The sequence below is a fragment of the Eptatretus burgeri genome, chromosome 1 (genome assembly GCF_056783735.1).
Source record: "Eptatretus burgeri isolate ZD-2024b chromosome 1, Ebu_testis_v1, whole genome shotgun sequence".
NCBI classification, from domain to species: Eukaryota; Metazoa; Chordata; class Myxini; order Myxiniformes; family Myxinidae; genus Eptatretus; species Eptatretus burgeri.
The window spans coordinates 145,963,785-145,981,325 of record NC_140961.1 but is presented as its reverse complement, the minus strand read 5'-3'; the positions used below and the strand labels follow the sequence as shown (position 1 = coordinate 145,981,325).

Below are 17,541 nucleotides of genomic sequence, written 5' to 3'. Positions count from 1 at the left end.
GTCGTACAGTTCGATGAAAATGGAGATCCACCTGCATTTTATGACCTCATAAACTGGCAAAAGATTAGCAGTGGTGACATAATCTTCCAGGTTGTTGGATCTTATGACTCTTCGTCTGCACCAGAAGAGCAGTTTCAAATCGATGAGAAGACGATTGTCTGGAACACTGAAGACAGCAAGGCAAATAATCTTTGACATACAAAGTTCATGTTTCTGTTAATATGGCATTACATTAACTTTTAAAACACAAATCCGAGGCTTGTCGATGAGTAAATACCATAAATACTAAATGTCAATATTGGTTTTCCTGTTATTTTGTTGATATAATCTGAAGAAAAAAAAAATTCAATTTAAGATCTGAATGCTTGGTTTTCCTATTGATTAGTCAAAATCTATTCGTAAATATTAAGGAATTGTAAAGGACAATTGATTATAATTATTTTGGTGATAGTGATAATACAGGGTGGCAATTATTTCATAAAAATATTTGTTTGGTTGAGAAATTGTTTTATTTTAAAAGTATAACTTTGGGATACACGATATTTAAAAGAACATGGTATGGAAATATTGATGACTTTCACACTTCATTTCTAGAAAATGACTGATGTCAGATAACTTCGGTTGAAAGGTACGCATTCACAACAGCAGAAAAATAAGTTTTCCATTATGTGCTGGTGTTTCAAAAGAAATGTGACATTTCATCAGTGATGGTGTCTTTCAGTTCAGGTAATGTTTGTGATTCTTTAACATCGACGTTGGACTTTAAGTTTCCCCAATAAAAAAACTGCCTTTGAGCAATTGCAATAGAGTAGTGATTCACAGAATAAAGCTCCACAATGGCGGCTCCAATTTGGACACTCCATTTGTCCATTTTTAATTTTGATGATTGGAATCAATACTCCAAAGCTTAGTCCTTCACATCACCTGAAAACACAAAACCAGATATTTATTATAAATAGTTGTTCATGATTAAAACGTGATTAAAAATTAATTTTCATCATACAACTAAATTCATGAATTATCATGAAGCTCTTGACAATTTATGATGAAGCTAAGTCTATGGGCCTATCACTTTGCTGTCTTCCACCACCTTTCTAGTTTTGCACCTTGTGCCCCATCCATGTCCCCTCCCCACCCCCCCCCAGGTATCTGCAGGATGCACACAATCCACCAGCAACTCCCTCCCAGTGAAACTGCCCAAATCCAGAACCACTGCTCACCTCCACCAATTTGTTCCTCTTTCTTCCCACCTGTGGAACCAACTACCACACTCTCTTCAATCTCATTCTTCCCTCTAGGTCTTAAAGACAACTGTTCACCACCATCTCAACTCATCCCCCATCTAAAACCATGATATTTTCCACACCAGTTAAACCACCCCCACCCCTCCTAAAATTTTGCTTTTGTATCCATATTGTCCACCCATTGTGTTTTCCCCAACCACTCATCATTGCCTGCATTTCTTATTTGTCCATCTCCTTCTATTTTCTACCTCCGCCCTGCTGTTGGCGTTTCCCCCTTCTCCTGCTGTTCCTTTTGTTATGTTGTATCCTGATCCATTCTGTGTTCTAGCTCTTCTCAGTGGAACGTTGACTTTGGATACAAAAAAACCTCCAGGTTGAACTCTCCAAAATCCAGGTTTACCTGAATCCAGGCATACCTCAACGGTCGTTCTACTTTTCTCCCATAAGTGGAACCGGTCCAACTGAGGTTGTTCAATCCCACTCTTCCCTCCAGGGCATCAATCAGTTGATGAACTGCCACCTCATGTCATGTGTTACCCCATAGTAATATGGGGTAATACCTTACCCAACTCACTTGGACAGATTTACAGGGGAGGTATAAAGGGAACATGACATAAAAGGAACAACAAATCAGGAATTTTCTGTTTGTATTTACACCTTGGAACATCACTTTCACCTTTACTTTCATTATTTCATGATATGCCATTGTAAAAGACAGATTTACAGGGGATAAAACGATAAATAGGGGTTTATGGAAAATATATTTTAAGACAAAAACATTGTGAGGGGAAATGGCATGTTATCTAAATGATTGATGCATATTCCTATTATATTTTATTTTTCATTACACTTGCGATAAAACATGAACTATGGGAAATAACTGTCCTAATCAATACATTTTCAGCCCCTACAAGTCATTTCCACTACAATCGATATCTCAAGTTTTTTTTTTTTAAATCAAATTGCACAAAGAGGGGCGATGTTCAGAATGTGGCAAAACAAAGTTACATAAACTCGTTCACGTGCATCAGCTTCAATCTTATCACGGTTTCTAAAAATGGTTCCATATTGGTGGGGAGGTTGCAAATTCTTGTCTCTACCTTCTTCGCACATCACACGTTCTCGGATTTCCAGTTCCACTTCAAAATCAGCTTGCATTGCCCGGACGACAGGCGAGCCACCGCTATTTTGTCATTCTGCACTGCCTTGTGGGTAACAGCTGAATGCTTTTGTGCAATCGTTCCATCACATGTTAATGACTTCTGTTGGGGATAAGTAACAATCAACATCGCTGCTCTCTGTGCTATTGTTTTTTTTTCGGAAAATATTAAAGTCTGTTTTCATTTTATTGAGATGACTTGTATTTGTATGGACTATAGAGCAACCACAGCACAAGCATTAACAAGTTTAAATGTCTGTGGTTGATTGGAAGGGGAAATGCATGCATGGATGTATGAGGGATAGGAAAGGAAAAATCGAAAGACAATTTAGCACAATCCATTGGCATCTCATTCTTGTTGCCCTAAATATCCACGATGGCTATACACAATGCTTACCCATTCATGTTTTTCATGAGTCAGGATGTTTTATGAGTCACTGCCTTCCAAACTATCAAAAAGAGAAGTGAATTTAATGTATTTAAAAACTTGGAATTTTAAACTCAGCAAATTGATGTCAAGAGTGTGCAGGATGCAACAGGACAAAAGGAATAGATGAGAGAGGGGGGAAACAACAACAGCAGAGTGGAAGGCCAAGATAGACTTTCATCAATAATTCCCGAAATCCTGGGTCCTGGCATTGGGAGGACATTGGGACTTTGGTTGAGAAAAGTGAGCAAGGAATTGTATCCCAGGAGACTATTGATTCATTATCTTGAAAAACAACATTCCAGTTCTGCCGAAGACTCCACTTTGTGCAGTGCAATACATCACACTTGTTAAAGGCTGGCCACTCTTGAATCCCTTTTGCCAGATGTCTCAAGATAAGCCGACCAGTCAGTCACTTGGAACATGTTTTTCAATGCTGGCAAGTCATATTTTGCCAGCTATTTGTTCCCACACCTTTACATTCTCATGCTGTATACCCAAAAAGATCGGCAATCAAACTATCCAATACGCTTATTTTGACAGTTACTGGAAAAAGGTGCAGTCTGTGGAATACCTTGGCCTCACTATCTGCCATCAGTCTTAATGGGAGGATCACTGCTATACTGGCATCAAAGGCCTGTCATTGTCTGGTTATTTTCTGGAGAGCTATGGCATTCAGTGTGTATGGAGATCATCAGAGTGTGCAAGGCTTCCACATGGAGCTCCATGTCGTATTGCTCCCCACTATGGGCTGGTGCTCCTGCTTCCCACCTTGTTCCTCTTGAGGCAGTTGAAGAAAGGTCTTCCGCACCATCAAAATCTCAAGGCAGATTCACAAGGATTATCACTCTCCCAGAGTCAGTAGGTTGGTTGCCTCTATTTTATACAAATACATCTTGCCTTGCTCCTCCTGCCTTTTCCTACCTCTGCCCCTTCGAAGCCACACCAGGTCATGCATGTTCCTCGAGAAACCCTCATGTACTCACCCTCCTCAAGTCGATTGGTTTACCACCCGCATTAATTTTTCCCTTATTCTCTCAAATGTGGTTTCATCTCCTGTGTGTATGCCTGATGTTAGCTTAATGGTTAGGGTGGCAGGCTTTGGATGGTAGGGTCCTGAGTTCAAATCCCGCTTAGCTGGTGAAATAATACCAGGTGGGGTTAACGCGGCCTGTCATCCTTCCGAGGTCGGCAAAATGAGTGCAAGCATGCTGGTATACTGTGACAGAGTGATGACCCGTCCAGGATTGTGCCCAATAGCCAAGGAGATGTTTAAGCAGCACCAACGCTCTGAACAGAGTATGGTCCCAATCTCCTCCTCCTATGTCCATTATCACGTCCCTATCACTTCACTCCTTCAAATGTGCTTTCCTTCACTACCTCATGTGCTCACCCATGCATTTCCTTGTTCTCTTCTACATTTGCTGATTTTCATTTCTGTTCGTCTCTGTTCCCTTGTTAGTCGTTTTTGTGTTATTCCTCCTTTCCTCCAGACAGTATGTATGTCGATCCCCTCTTCTTTCCAACTCCAATCCCTTCACTAGTTTATGAACCTGCTGCCCTGTGCTGTTGGAGAATTCCAAGAGCCTAGACCCTTGTAGAAAGAAGACCAAGTCTTTTAAATTTTCTTTCAAGTCTTTTCTTTCAAGCTTCTAGGTCTCACTATCTGCCATGACCTTTACTGGGAAAGTCACATTTCCAACCTCACCTCAAAAGCCAGTCGCCGACTGGGAATCCTCCATCGTGCTAAGTCCTTACTCGGCCCTCTTGAGCTCCTGACCACTTACAAAGCTTTTGTCCGTAGCCTGATGGAGTACTGCTCTCCCCTCTGGGCTGGTGCTCCTGCCTCCCACCTTTCTCGGCTTCACGCTGTCGAAACCAGGGCATTTAAGATCATCGGCATCTCCCGCAATGAAGCTGAGTCTTTGGGCCTCTCACTCAATCACCGCAGGTTGGTCGGTGGTCTTTCTGTCTTCTACCGACTCCTCTCCAGCCTTGCCCCCCTTGCTCTCTCTGCGATTTGTCCCCACCACATTTCCACAGGGCGCTCAAGGTCCGCCAACAACCCCCTTATGGTAAAACTACCAAAATCACGAATCACTGCTCATCTTCACTCTTTCATTCCTCTTTTTTCCCGCCTTTGGAATAAACTTCCTCACTCTATTCTTTCCCATTCTTCCCTCCAGGCTTTCAAAACAGCTGTTCACCACCACCTCTTATCTTCCCCCATCCAAATCCTCGATCTTTTCTACCCCCGTTAATCCACCCAAGCCCACTTCCTTCATTTCTCCTGCTTTCCTTCCTGAAAGTCCCTGTAATGTCCATCTTCTCTTCGCCATGTTCCCCGTCCCATCCCCATCCCTCTCCCTTCCACAGTTCACCTAATGTGTCTGTTCCCCACTGTTTTGTCCCTTCCACTCCCGCCCCTCTTGTCTCATGCCTCCTTGCTGTGAGTTGTGTGTTAGCTCTCATACGAGCCTCGACCAAGGTATACAAAAAAAAAAAAAAGTGTCAACAAATCCAAATAAAATGTTAAAAGTGACTATTTAAATTTGGATACCAACACAATTCTTGTCCTGACAACGATCCTTGTATGTGTTTCCAGGTTCCGCAGTCTGTGTGCAGCTTACCTTGCGCTACAGGGAGTCGCAAAGTGAATATCATTGGGGAGCCTTTCTGCTGCTTTCACTGTATCCGATGCAATATGGGAGAATTTTCAAACACGAGTGGTAAGTAACCAAAGTCAGTTACATTCCGTTTATATTTGACAAGAAAAGTGATAAATCAAGATTATTCGCCCCCATTGGACTTGATCTGAAATGTGGGTTTATGGATTTGGTCTCAATTTTCGTGTCCATGCGTGCGTCTGCACCCATATCTCGGAAAAGTGTGGACCAATTTTATTTATATGTGGCAGAAAGACAAAAAACAATGTTATACATGAGTACATAATTTTGTCTCACGATGTGATCAAAGATGGCCGACTGGAAGCAATTTTCGTTGTAAAAAACCTGATGTTGAACACCCTCCTCAACCATTTCTCAGACATGGATTTACCGACATCGATTCAAACTTGGAAGACAGGAAAGAATGGTGCTTTACACATGCACATCATTTTTTTTTCGAGACCAGATCCAAGATGGCCATGTGGCGGCCTTTTTGTTATTTAAACGTGTCCCCAACCATTTCCAGAACATGTACAGTCCGATTTTGTTCAATCTCATCTTAGCACAAACACAGTACATAATGACATACATGTGCTTCTGACTTTATTTTGCAATCTGATCAAATATGGTCGACTGGTCGACTGGCGGCCATTTTAGTTGTAAAAAAAACACCCCGGTGTTCAACACATCCTCCAACATTTCTTGGACATGCATTTACTGATCTTATTCAAACTTGGCACACAGATAATGAATGATGGCTTATTTATGCACGTCATTATTTTTGAGATAAGATCCAGGATGGCCGACTGGTGGCCATTTTGTTACTTAATAGTGTCCCCAGCCATTAATTGGACATGCAGGGACCTATTTTGATCAAACGTGGCAAATGTCGCAAATATTCTTGTACGTCACATCACCACTCAAGTAATTTGTGCATACACATAAATCCCTTTAACTTCATACAGCAAAATTACGAAAACCATGAGCACTATGACATTTTTCGTCTTTTTCTCCTTATTTTAATGTGATCTCAGTGAATCAATTTGTACATGAGATGTCACACATAATTAAATGGTTTTTTATTATTATTATTATTATTCCATTCCAAGAACCACAATGTTTGTGTCGAGAAAAAGAAATTGTGAATATTTCATTGCATAATTATAATTTGTTTTAATCGATTTTAGTCCTGTTTAATATTCACCAATATGAAAGTCCACAAAACACAAACATTTTACAAACTTGGCTCTGGTGTGTGTCTCAACGCATCGAATTGTGCACGAATGTCCGAGAAAATCCAAAATGAAGATGTTCCTTCCTTGGTTGAAGATATACAAGAAGATAAAAAATATATAAATATGTTGTACATGTGGAGGACTTGAATTTTGTTTTAATTTTATTTTTCAAATTCCAGATTCACAGGAGTGCTTCCGGTGTCCAAAGAACTTCCGGTCTAACGAAGCACGAAATGCCTGTGACCCATTGTTGGAGGAATTCTTGGCATTCTCTGATCCATTAGGTCTAACAACTTTGGCCTTTGCTGTATTGGGCTCTGTATTATCAATACTGGTCATTTTGCTTCTTTACATAAACGATACTTTTGAAAGAGAAACAATGGTACTTCTCATTGCCATTATTGCATGTTTTGCGAGCAGTGTGCCTTTCCTTGGAAGGCCCACTCGAAGTGCTTGTCAGGTGCAGGAACCTTTTGTCTGTATTTGCCTGACAACTGCAGTTGTTGCTGTGTTGCAGATAGCAAACCGTCCAATCTCACTTTTTCAAGGTACGAAGTCAACGTTCAAACTTAATCGGAAGTTATCACTTATCAAACATCTTTCATCAGTGTCATCAAAACAGTAAATGCAACAACATTGTGTGGTGCATGCATTCTGAAAGGCCCCTTGTTGTGAAATGTAAGACAACAAAATACAGTGATATGCGAATTTGCGCTCATTCGTCATAAAATAATTAATTCCATTAAATCAGGAAGCAAAATGCTCTGGCTGTCACCTCGCTCTGACAATAGCTGAGATATTGTGTAAATATAAAGTAAAGATGATTGGTGTTAGAATTTTAAATTGAGAATGGTAAATGTACTTGCTTTTTGAGATATGAAAGTTTTCCTTTTTTAACATTCTTATTCTTCTTGTTGCACTTCGTGATGACCTCATTAACAGGTTTCCTTAGTAACAGGGGTGTTTGTAACAAATGTCCACCCTTGATAAGGCAAGCTGCCGTTTTTATGTTCTTGCTTCCTCAGTGGACACTTTGCACAGCTTGGGCTGTACTTGGATTGGAAAAACCTCACTACAACCATGACGCACAACAACGGCATCTCATTATTGAGTGTGATGGAGCGTCGATGGCATGGGGGGTTTGTGCCCTCATGTACACAGCGCTTCTTGCAGGCATTTGTTTCTACCTGACCACGAGAAAGCCAAAGGTTTACTCATCTAGCGTACAGAACAAGTACATCTCTTTTAGCATACTTTTTACTTTCCTTGTGTGCTTAGCATTCGTGCCTGCAAACAGAAGTACGGAGGGAAGGTTTTCCACTGCGACTAAAACTTTTGCAATTATTGTCATTGCTTATGGGTTTCTCGTTTCTATATTTGCTCCAAAGTGTTACTCTGTATTAAAAAAATAAACATACAATTAAATACAGCCTGTGTTATATTCTCTGGACACACAGAGCATCAATTCTTCCAAAGCAGTTTCTTTATGAAGGTTGCAATCCTGGATGGTTCACCACTGCGACACAGGAAGTCATTGCAGAAATTGAGAATTTGTTCATGATGTTGGCGATAGCTCACCTACTCTTCACGAAGGATATCCTGAGATCTTTCACATCCAGCAACGAATTCCAGCCAATTAAACACTTCGTTTAACATCCAACAAAGGGAATTCACACACATTGATGAATCACCTTGCCTGTGAAATACCGTGTTGACAGTTTATGGCTGGGTCAGAATTCAAACCCAGGTGAGACAGCTTAGACGAGAGTGCATACATCCAGCCCCTCCTGCCATCCCTTATTCTGTTCACATGATATAAATGCAACACCAAAAACTGCAGCAACGTGGAATGCTAGGGTGATTTTGAACTTTATGAGAATGCATCGATGCTGGACTTTTACAATTTTTAACTACACATGAATAACTAAAACGAGCAAGAAAATATTGTATACCCTCATTCATACTTATTTTGTGTGGTTTTATGGTACGTATTTTATCAAGTTACTCACATTCTAAATGGAAATACTTTCTGGACGTACTCGCATTGTATTTGTACATACTTTCTCGATGTACTCACATTCTATTTGTGCATTCTTTTTAGGCGTATCTCACATTACAATTGTATATACTTTCTGGATATACTCACATTTTATTTGTACATTCTTTTTTGGCATATCACATTATAATTGTATATACTTAATAGAGGTACTTACATTCTAATTGTATAAACTTTATATATGTACTCACATTCTAATTGTACATATTTTAGAGAGGTACTCACATTCTAATTGTAAATACTTTATCGATGTATTCACATTCTAATTGTACATACTTTATATATGTACTCACATTCTAATTGTACATACTTCATACATGTACTCACATTCTAATTGTATATACTTTAAATATGTATTCACATTCTAATTGTATATACTTTATATATGCACTCACATTCTAATTGTACATACTTCATACATGTTCTCACATTTTAATTGTGCATAGTTTATATATGTACTCACATTCTAATTGCACATACTTTATAGATGTACTCACATTCGAATAGTGTATACTTTATACATGTACTCACATTCTAATTGTGTATACTTTATCGACGTACTCACATTCTAATTGTATATACTTTTTATATGTACTCACATTCTAATTGTACATACTTTATATATGTACTCACATTCAAATTGTATATACTTTATAAATGTACTCACATTCTAATTGTACATACTTCATACATGTTCTCATATTTTAATTGTGCATAGTTTATATATGTACTCACATTCTAATTGTATATACTTTATATATGCACTCACATTCTAATTGTACATACTTCATACATGTTCTCACATTTTAATTGTGCATAGTTTATACATGTACTCACATTCTAATTGCACATACTTTATAGATCTACTCACATTCGAATAGTGTATACTTTATACATGTACTCACATTCTAATTGTGTATACTTTATCGATGTACTCACATTCTAATTGTATATACTTTTTATATGTACTCACATTCTAATTGTACATACTTTATATATGTACTCACATTCTATTTGTGCATTCTTTTTAGGCGTATCTCACATTACAATTGTATATACTTTCTGGATGTACTCACATTTTATTTGTACATTCTTTTTTGGCATATCACATTATAATTGTATATACTTAATAGAGGTACTTACATTCTAATTGTATATACTTTATATATGTACTCACATTCTAATTGTACATATTTTAGAGAGGTACTCACATTCTAATTGTAAATACTTTATCGATGTATTCACATTCTAATTGTACATACTTTATATATGTACTCACATTCTAATTGTACATACTTCATACATGTTCTCACATTTTAATTGTGCATAGTTTATATATGTATTCACATTCTAATTGCACATACTTTATAGATGTACTCACATTCGAATAGTGTATACTTTATACATGTACTCACATTCTAATTGTGTATACTTTATCGACGTACTCACATTCTAATTGTATATACTTTTTATATGTACTCACATTCTAATTGTACATACTTTATATATGTACTCACATTCAAATTGTATATACTTTATAAATGTACTCACATTCTAATTGTACATACTTCATACATGTTCTCACATTTTAATTGTGCATAGTTTATATATGTACTCACATTCTAATTGTATATACTTTATTTATGCACTCACATTCTAATTGTACATACTTCATACATGTTCTCACATTTTAATTGTGCATAGTTTATACATGTACTCACATTCTAATTGCACATACTTTATAGATCTACTCACATTCGAATAGTGTATGCTTTATACATGTACTCACATTCTAATTGTGTATACTTTATCGATGTACTCACATTCTAATTGTATATACTTTTTGTATGTACTCACATTCTAATTGTACATACTTTATATATGTACTCACATTCTATTTGTGCATTCTTTTTAGGTGTATCTCACATTACAATTGTATATACTTTCTGGATGTACTCACATTTTATTTGTACATTCTTTTTTGGCATATCACATTATAATTGTATATACTTAATAGAGGTACTTACATTCTAATTGTATATACTTTATATATGTACTCACATTCTAATTGTACATATTTTAGAGAGGTACTCACATTCTAATTGTAAATACTTTATCGATGTATTCACATTCTAATTGTACATACTTTATATATGTACTCACATTCTAATTGTACATACTTCATACATGTACTCACATTCTAATTGTATATACTTTAAATATGTATTCACATTCTAATTGTATATACTTTATATATGCACTCACATTCTAATTGTACATACTTTATATATGTACTCACATTCTAATTGTACGTACTTTATACATGTACTCACATTCTAATTGTGTATACTTTATCGACGTACTCACATTCTAATTGTATATACTTTTTATATGTACTCACATTCTAATTGTACATACTTTATATATGTACTCACATTCAAATTGTATATACTTTATAAATGTACTCACATTCTAATTGTATATACTTTATAGACGTACTCACATTCGAATTGTACATACTTTCAATATGTACTCACATTCTAATTGTACATCCTTTATATATGTACTCACATTCTAATTGTATATACTTTATAAACGTCCTCACATTCTAGTTGTACATACTTAATAAATGTTCTCACATTCTAATTGTATATACTTTATATATGTACTCACATTCTTGTTGTACATACTTTATATATGTACTCACATTCTAATTGTATATACTTTATATATGTACTCACATTCTAATTTTATATACTTTACATATGTACTCACATTCTAATTGTACATACTTTGTTCATGTACTCACATTCTAATTGTATATACTTTAAATATGTACTCACATTCTAATTGTATATACTTTATATATGTACTCACATTCTAATTGCACATACTTTATATATGTATTCACATTCTAATTATACATACTTTATATATGTACTCACATTCTCATTGTACGTACTTTATATATGTACTCACATTCTAATTGTACATACTTTATGTATGTACTCACATTCTAATTGTACATACTTTATATATGTACTCACATTCTAATTGTATATACTTTATAAATGTACTCACATTCTAATTGTATATACTTTACATCTGAACACACATTCTAATTGTATATACTTTATAAATGTACTCACATTCTAATTGTATATACTTTATAAGTGCACTAACATTCTAATTGTATATATTTTATATATGTACTCACAGTCTAATTGTACATACTTTATATATGAACACACATTCTAATTGTATATACTTTATAAATGTACTCTCATTCTACTTGTATATACTTAATTGTACTCACATTCTAATTGTATATACTTTATATATGTATTCACATTCTAATGGTACATACTTTATATATGTACTCACATTCTAATTGTACGTACTTTATATATGTACTCACATTCTAATTGTACATACTTTATATATGTACTCACATTCTAGTTGTACATACTTTATAAATGTACTCACATTCTAATTGTACATACTTTATATATGTACTCACATTCTAATTGTACGTACTTTATATATGAACTCACATTCTAATTGTACTTACTTTATATATGTACTCACATTCTAATTGTATATACTTTATAAATGTACTCACATTCTAATTGTATATACTTTACATATGAACAAACATTCTAATTGTATATACTTTATAAATGTACTCACATTCTAATTGTACATACTTTATATATGTACTCACATTCTAATTGTACGTACTTTATATATGTACTCACATTCTACTTGTATATACTTAATTGTACTCACATTCTAATTGTATATACTTTATATATGTACTCACATTCTAATTGTATATACTTTATATATGTACTCACATTATAATTGTATATACTTTATAAATGTACTCACTTTCTAATTGTATATACGTTATATACGTACTCACATTCTAATTGTACATACTTTATATATGTACTCACATTCTAATTGTATATTCTTTATATACGTACTCACATTCTAATTGTACATACTTTATATATGTACTCACATTCTAATTGTATATTCTTTATATATGTACTCACATTCAAATTGTATATAATTAAATACGAGGTGTGTTCAAAAAGTATCCAACCTTAATTTTTCGTGCGTAAACAAATGAAGCTCGGGAGGCGTGGTTTGGTGCACATATGTAGGCGATCCTAGTTTGTATGCGTGAATATTTTCCCGCCTGCAGAAGCTGTCAGTCGCCGACAGACCACCGATGAGTGAGGAAGTGTAAGTGAGCGCCGTCGGATTTTCGTTTTTGACACAATGGCGGAAAAACTTAAACAACGCTACTGCATCAAATTTTGTGTAAAGCTTGGCGATTCCCAAGTGGAAACGATCCGCATGATTCAACAGGCCTTCGGGAACAAAGCAATGGGCACCACACAGATAAAAGAGTGGTACAACCGCTTCAAAGATGGTCACACATCAGTGGAAAGTGAAGCACGTTCTGGTAGGCCCTCAACATCCCGAAATGAGATCGTCATTGACCAAGTGAGGACCCTGCTGATGCAGGATCTTCGAATCACAATCAGAGAACTTGCAGATGAGGTGGGCGTCAGCATTGGATCCGTTCATTCAATTGTGACTGAGGCTTAAGAGAATTGGGCTTAAGGAGAATCTCAGCGAAGTTCGTGCCAAAGCTGCTAACGATCGAGCAGAAGCAACTCCGTTTGGAGATCGCACAGGACATGCTGGAGACTGTGAACAGCGATCCCAACTTCTTCAACACATTTTTCGCTGGCGATGAGACCTGGGTTTATGGGTACGACCCAGAAACCAAGTTCCAGCCATCACAATGGAAGCATCCAACATCCCCGAGGCCAAAAAAAGCAAGGAAGGTCCGCAGCAATGTCAAAGTCATGCTGACCGTCTTCTTTGACTCCATTGGCGTGGTTCATCACGAGTAGGCATCACACTGCACAACCATCACCAAATAGTACTACCAAGAGGAACTGTGTCGCCTTCGTGATGCTGTGCGATGCAAACGGCCAGACCTGTGGGCAGCGTTCAATTGGCAGCTCCATCACGATAACGCACCCGCCCATTATTCACATTTGATACAGAGTTTCCTGGCCAAACACAACACACCTGTGCTTCGTCAGGCTCCCTACTCTTCCGACATGGCTCCGTGTGACTTCTGGCTTTTCTGCAAGCTGAAAATGCACCTGAAAGGGACCAGATTTCAGTCCATTGAAGACATCATGCGGAATGCAACGGACTAGCTGCTCGCCATCATAAAAGAGGCGTCCAGCGCTGCTTCCGACAGTGGCAGAACCGTTGGGAGTAGTGTGTGGCAGCCCAAGGGGACTACTTTGAAGGAGATTATTGTAAGTTTGTTTTATCTGGATACGAGTATTTTTTATGAACAAAGGTCGGATACTTTTTGAACACACCTCGTATGTACTCACATTCTAATTGTATATACTTTTTAGATGTACTCACATTCTAATTGTATATACCTTATAGAGGTACTCACATTCTAAATGCACATACTTTTTAGACGTACTCACTTTATAATTGTGCATACTTTATAGAGGTACTCACATTCTAATTGTACATACTTTCGAGGTACTCACATTTTAATTGTACATACTTTATTGAGGTTCTGACATTTTAATTGTGCATAATTTATAGAGGTACTCACATTCTAATTGTATATACTTTTCTACGTACTCACATTTTAATTGTACATACTTTATTGAGGTTCTCAAACCCAGTTTGACTGTGTCTATGGCAGGTGGGGTTGAGGATTTGGAGGAGTTAGGTGGAAGGGGTAAGGGTGGGGAGTTGGGGAGGTGGGCAGCGCAAAATTTTGTTTTGTCCTCAGGCGCCAGCACCACCTCACTTTCCCAACCCTCCCTCCACCCACCTTCACCAGTCATGTATAGACTGCAACCATTCTTCTATCTCTGACCCACCACACCCCCCAATTATTCAACATTGCATGTGTTATTCTGGTGAACTGCTCCTCAATCTACAAACATCCAATAGTTTGCTTGTGGGAAATGCAAATTATCACTTATTTGCCTGTGTACTGAGGGTCCAACAACCTGAAGATTCATATTCTCTTCAGATCAGGTCAGGTATGGGAGCATGTGCCAGAGCAGTGCCTTGCTGCATCCACTCTAAACCAGTATGCCAGGAGCTTCCATCTGGCTATCCCCAAGGCAGATGCCGAGCCCGTCCCCATCTCCTTGAGATTCCGATCAACCTGCTGCAACCATGAGACATGTGCTTGGCCTGTTAGCCTCTTCCACTCATGAGGCTCCATCGCTGAGAGAATCTTATGAGCAGAATCAGCGTCAGCAAAAAGAGCCACATGTGCATACAGCCACAGCTGATGTTCAGTGCTATACAGATAACAAATCTCATTTGAGTCTCTCTCAGCAACCGCTCATTAGACATAAAGTCTGTCCAGGGATAGCTCCGGATTCTCTGAAGAGACCTACCTGGTATCGAAGGAGTTGATTATCTGTCTCACTTCTTGGTCAGAGTCCAATTCTCATATCCATAGAGCAAGACTGGAAGGAACAAGAACTTAAAGACTCAGATTTATATCTGCCTGCATGGGTATGTACATATATACATATACGAGTATACATGTACATATGCACATGTACATACATATAAAGTATGTACATATATACAGCACCACACCCCATCATCCAGTGAATCCATGACTCCCCAGGCCCGACCCAGATGTCTATCTCAACATCCTCACTACAAGCAGGTGCAGACAAGATAGCAGCATCCAAGATGTCAGTGAAAGCCTGTATTTTAGTTCTTGACCCAGGAAGCCCATAATCCCAGTGACTCTGACTCCTCATTCAGTGCATGGAAGGTCCCCATAAGATTATTTAATCTCTCCACAAAGATGAATGAGTCATCTGAAAAATCATGGTCAGACATCCTAACATTCCCAAACGATGCACCGCAGCTTTATCTGTCCAACATCCTCCCCAGAATCCAGTCCATACAAGTGCTGAAAATTGTGGAGGTCAGTACACACCCCTGACAAACTCAAGTAACAACTGGAAATATTTTGAAGGTGGAACATTTCCTTGAGATGCTGATCAACCTGCTCACAGCACTCTCAGTCTCACAGTATGGTTCAGAAATCACATTGTTCAAGTTTGGTGGCACCCCACGAAGACCAACAATACTCCAGAGGGCATCCAGATTCACTGAATCAAACGGTTTGCTGATGTCATAAGAGGATGTGAGCAGCCCCTGCCCGCAACTTGTGTCTGGATTCGATCAGGACCCGAAAAGCAATGAGTTGGTTAATAATTGACCTCTTTGGTGTAAAGCCTGACTGCTCTGGACGCTGGTCCTCAAGCAGATGGTGGCGAACCTCATCAATAATTATCCGAGCAAAGACCTTCCCCATCACTGAGAGCAGCGTCACCCCTCAGTAGTTGTTACAGTCCTGGCGTTCACCCTTCCCTTTCCAGAAAAGAATGAGTGCCTCTTCCAATCAGTTGGGATGATACCTGTGTTTCAAACAGAGCACAGAACTGCATGCAATGATGTGAGTACAGCATTTCCACCAGCCTTGAGCACTTCAGCATGGATGCCACAGATCCCAGAAACTTTACCCCCTTTCAACTGGTTCACTGCAACCTGTGTTTCCACAAACACAGGCAGTTCACAGTTGATTGAAGGGTTAGCAGTAGGGATAGTTACACCCCCTGACATCCATCTATACTTTGAGAAGGTATTTGAAAAGGTACCAGATCGGAGGTTGCTAGCCAAGGTGATGGCATGGAGAGTGCCTAGTCAGGTAGTTAATTCGATTGCAAACTGGTTTTGTGAAAGGAAGCAAAAAGTGGCTGTGAGTGGGAGAATGTTTTGCTGGCAGGATGTAAGTCGTGGGGTACCTCAGCGATCAGTACTATGACCATGAATATTTATAATTTACATCAACAATTTGGATTGTGGGGTGAAGAGTAAGCTTTCGAAATTTGCAGACGACACAAAGCTTGGAGGTAAAGTGGATATCAGAGTGGGTAGTGATCATATTCAGGAAAGTATTGATACTTGCATAGATTGGGCCAAACATTGGCAGATGTAATTTAACCTGAGCAAGCGTAAAGTGGTGGGGAATGGGTAAGAACAATGAAAATAGAGATTACATGATGCAAGAGGCAATTGTCGAGTGTGTCACAGAAGAGAAGGATCTAGGGGTGGTAACAGATACGGTATTAAGCAGTCAGCACAGTGCCAGACAGTGCCAACATCGGGTTTTAGCTTGTATTTGGAAGGGGATCAATTGTGAATCAAAAGAGGTGGTTTTGACATTGTATACGAATTTAGTGAGGCCACATCTAGAATATTGTGTGCAGATTTGTTCACCACAACTCAGGAAGGACATAGGTAAATGGAAGACCAAGAAGTAACCCGAAAATGTAAAGAGTAAAGACGGAGTCATCAGGAGGAACATGGAATAACATTTGGGTTTCAGCCGCAACTCCACAACCCTCAAACCCATCCAGGCACAGCCATGTGAGCCTTATAGAAAAAGATCTGCAAGATGGTTGAGAGTGTTCAGCGTAGGACTACTAGATTGTTTCTCAGCCTTGCAGATTCAGCAATGAGGAGCGGCTGAAGGAGACAGGGCTTTATACACTAGACAGGAGGTGGTTGCGAGGTGATATGATGAAATGTACAAGAGGATGAAGGGTGTAGACAAGATTAGTGCAGAATAATTATTCAGCAGATTCGACA

The 17,541-nt window shown here is 38.2% G+C and overlaps 1 protein-coding gene across 2 annotated transcripts in view; it reads left to right on the top strand.

Annotated features, from left to right (window-relative positions):
* LOC147035696 (extracellular calcium-sensing receptor-like) overlaps positions 1 to 8,294 on the top strand; it is a 77,445-nt gene extending 69,151 nt beyond the window's left edge. Inside the window, exons 5-7 of one of the 2 annotated variants that reach the window (XM_085846949.1) lie at positions 5,436 to 5,559; positions 6,911 to 7,279; positions 7,757 to 8,294. In XM_085846949.1, coding sequence (XP_085703075.1) covers positions 5,535 to 5,559; positions 6,911 to 7,279; positions 7,757 to 7,815 — 453 coding nt within the window. In that variant the 5' untranslated portion in view covers positions 5,436 to 5,534 and the 3' untranslated portion in view covers positions 7,816 to 8,294. Of the gene's footprint in view, positions 1 to 5,435; positions 5,560 to 6,910 lie in introns of both variants that reach the window. The other variant, XR_015049462.1, reaches the window with a different exon arrangement.
* Positions 8,295 to 17,541: the final 9,247 nt, after the last annotated feature.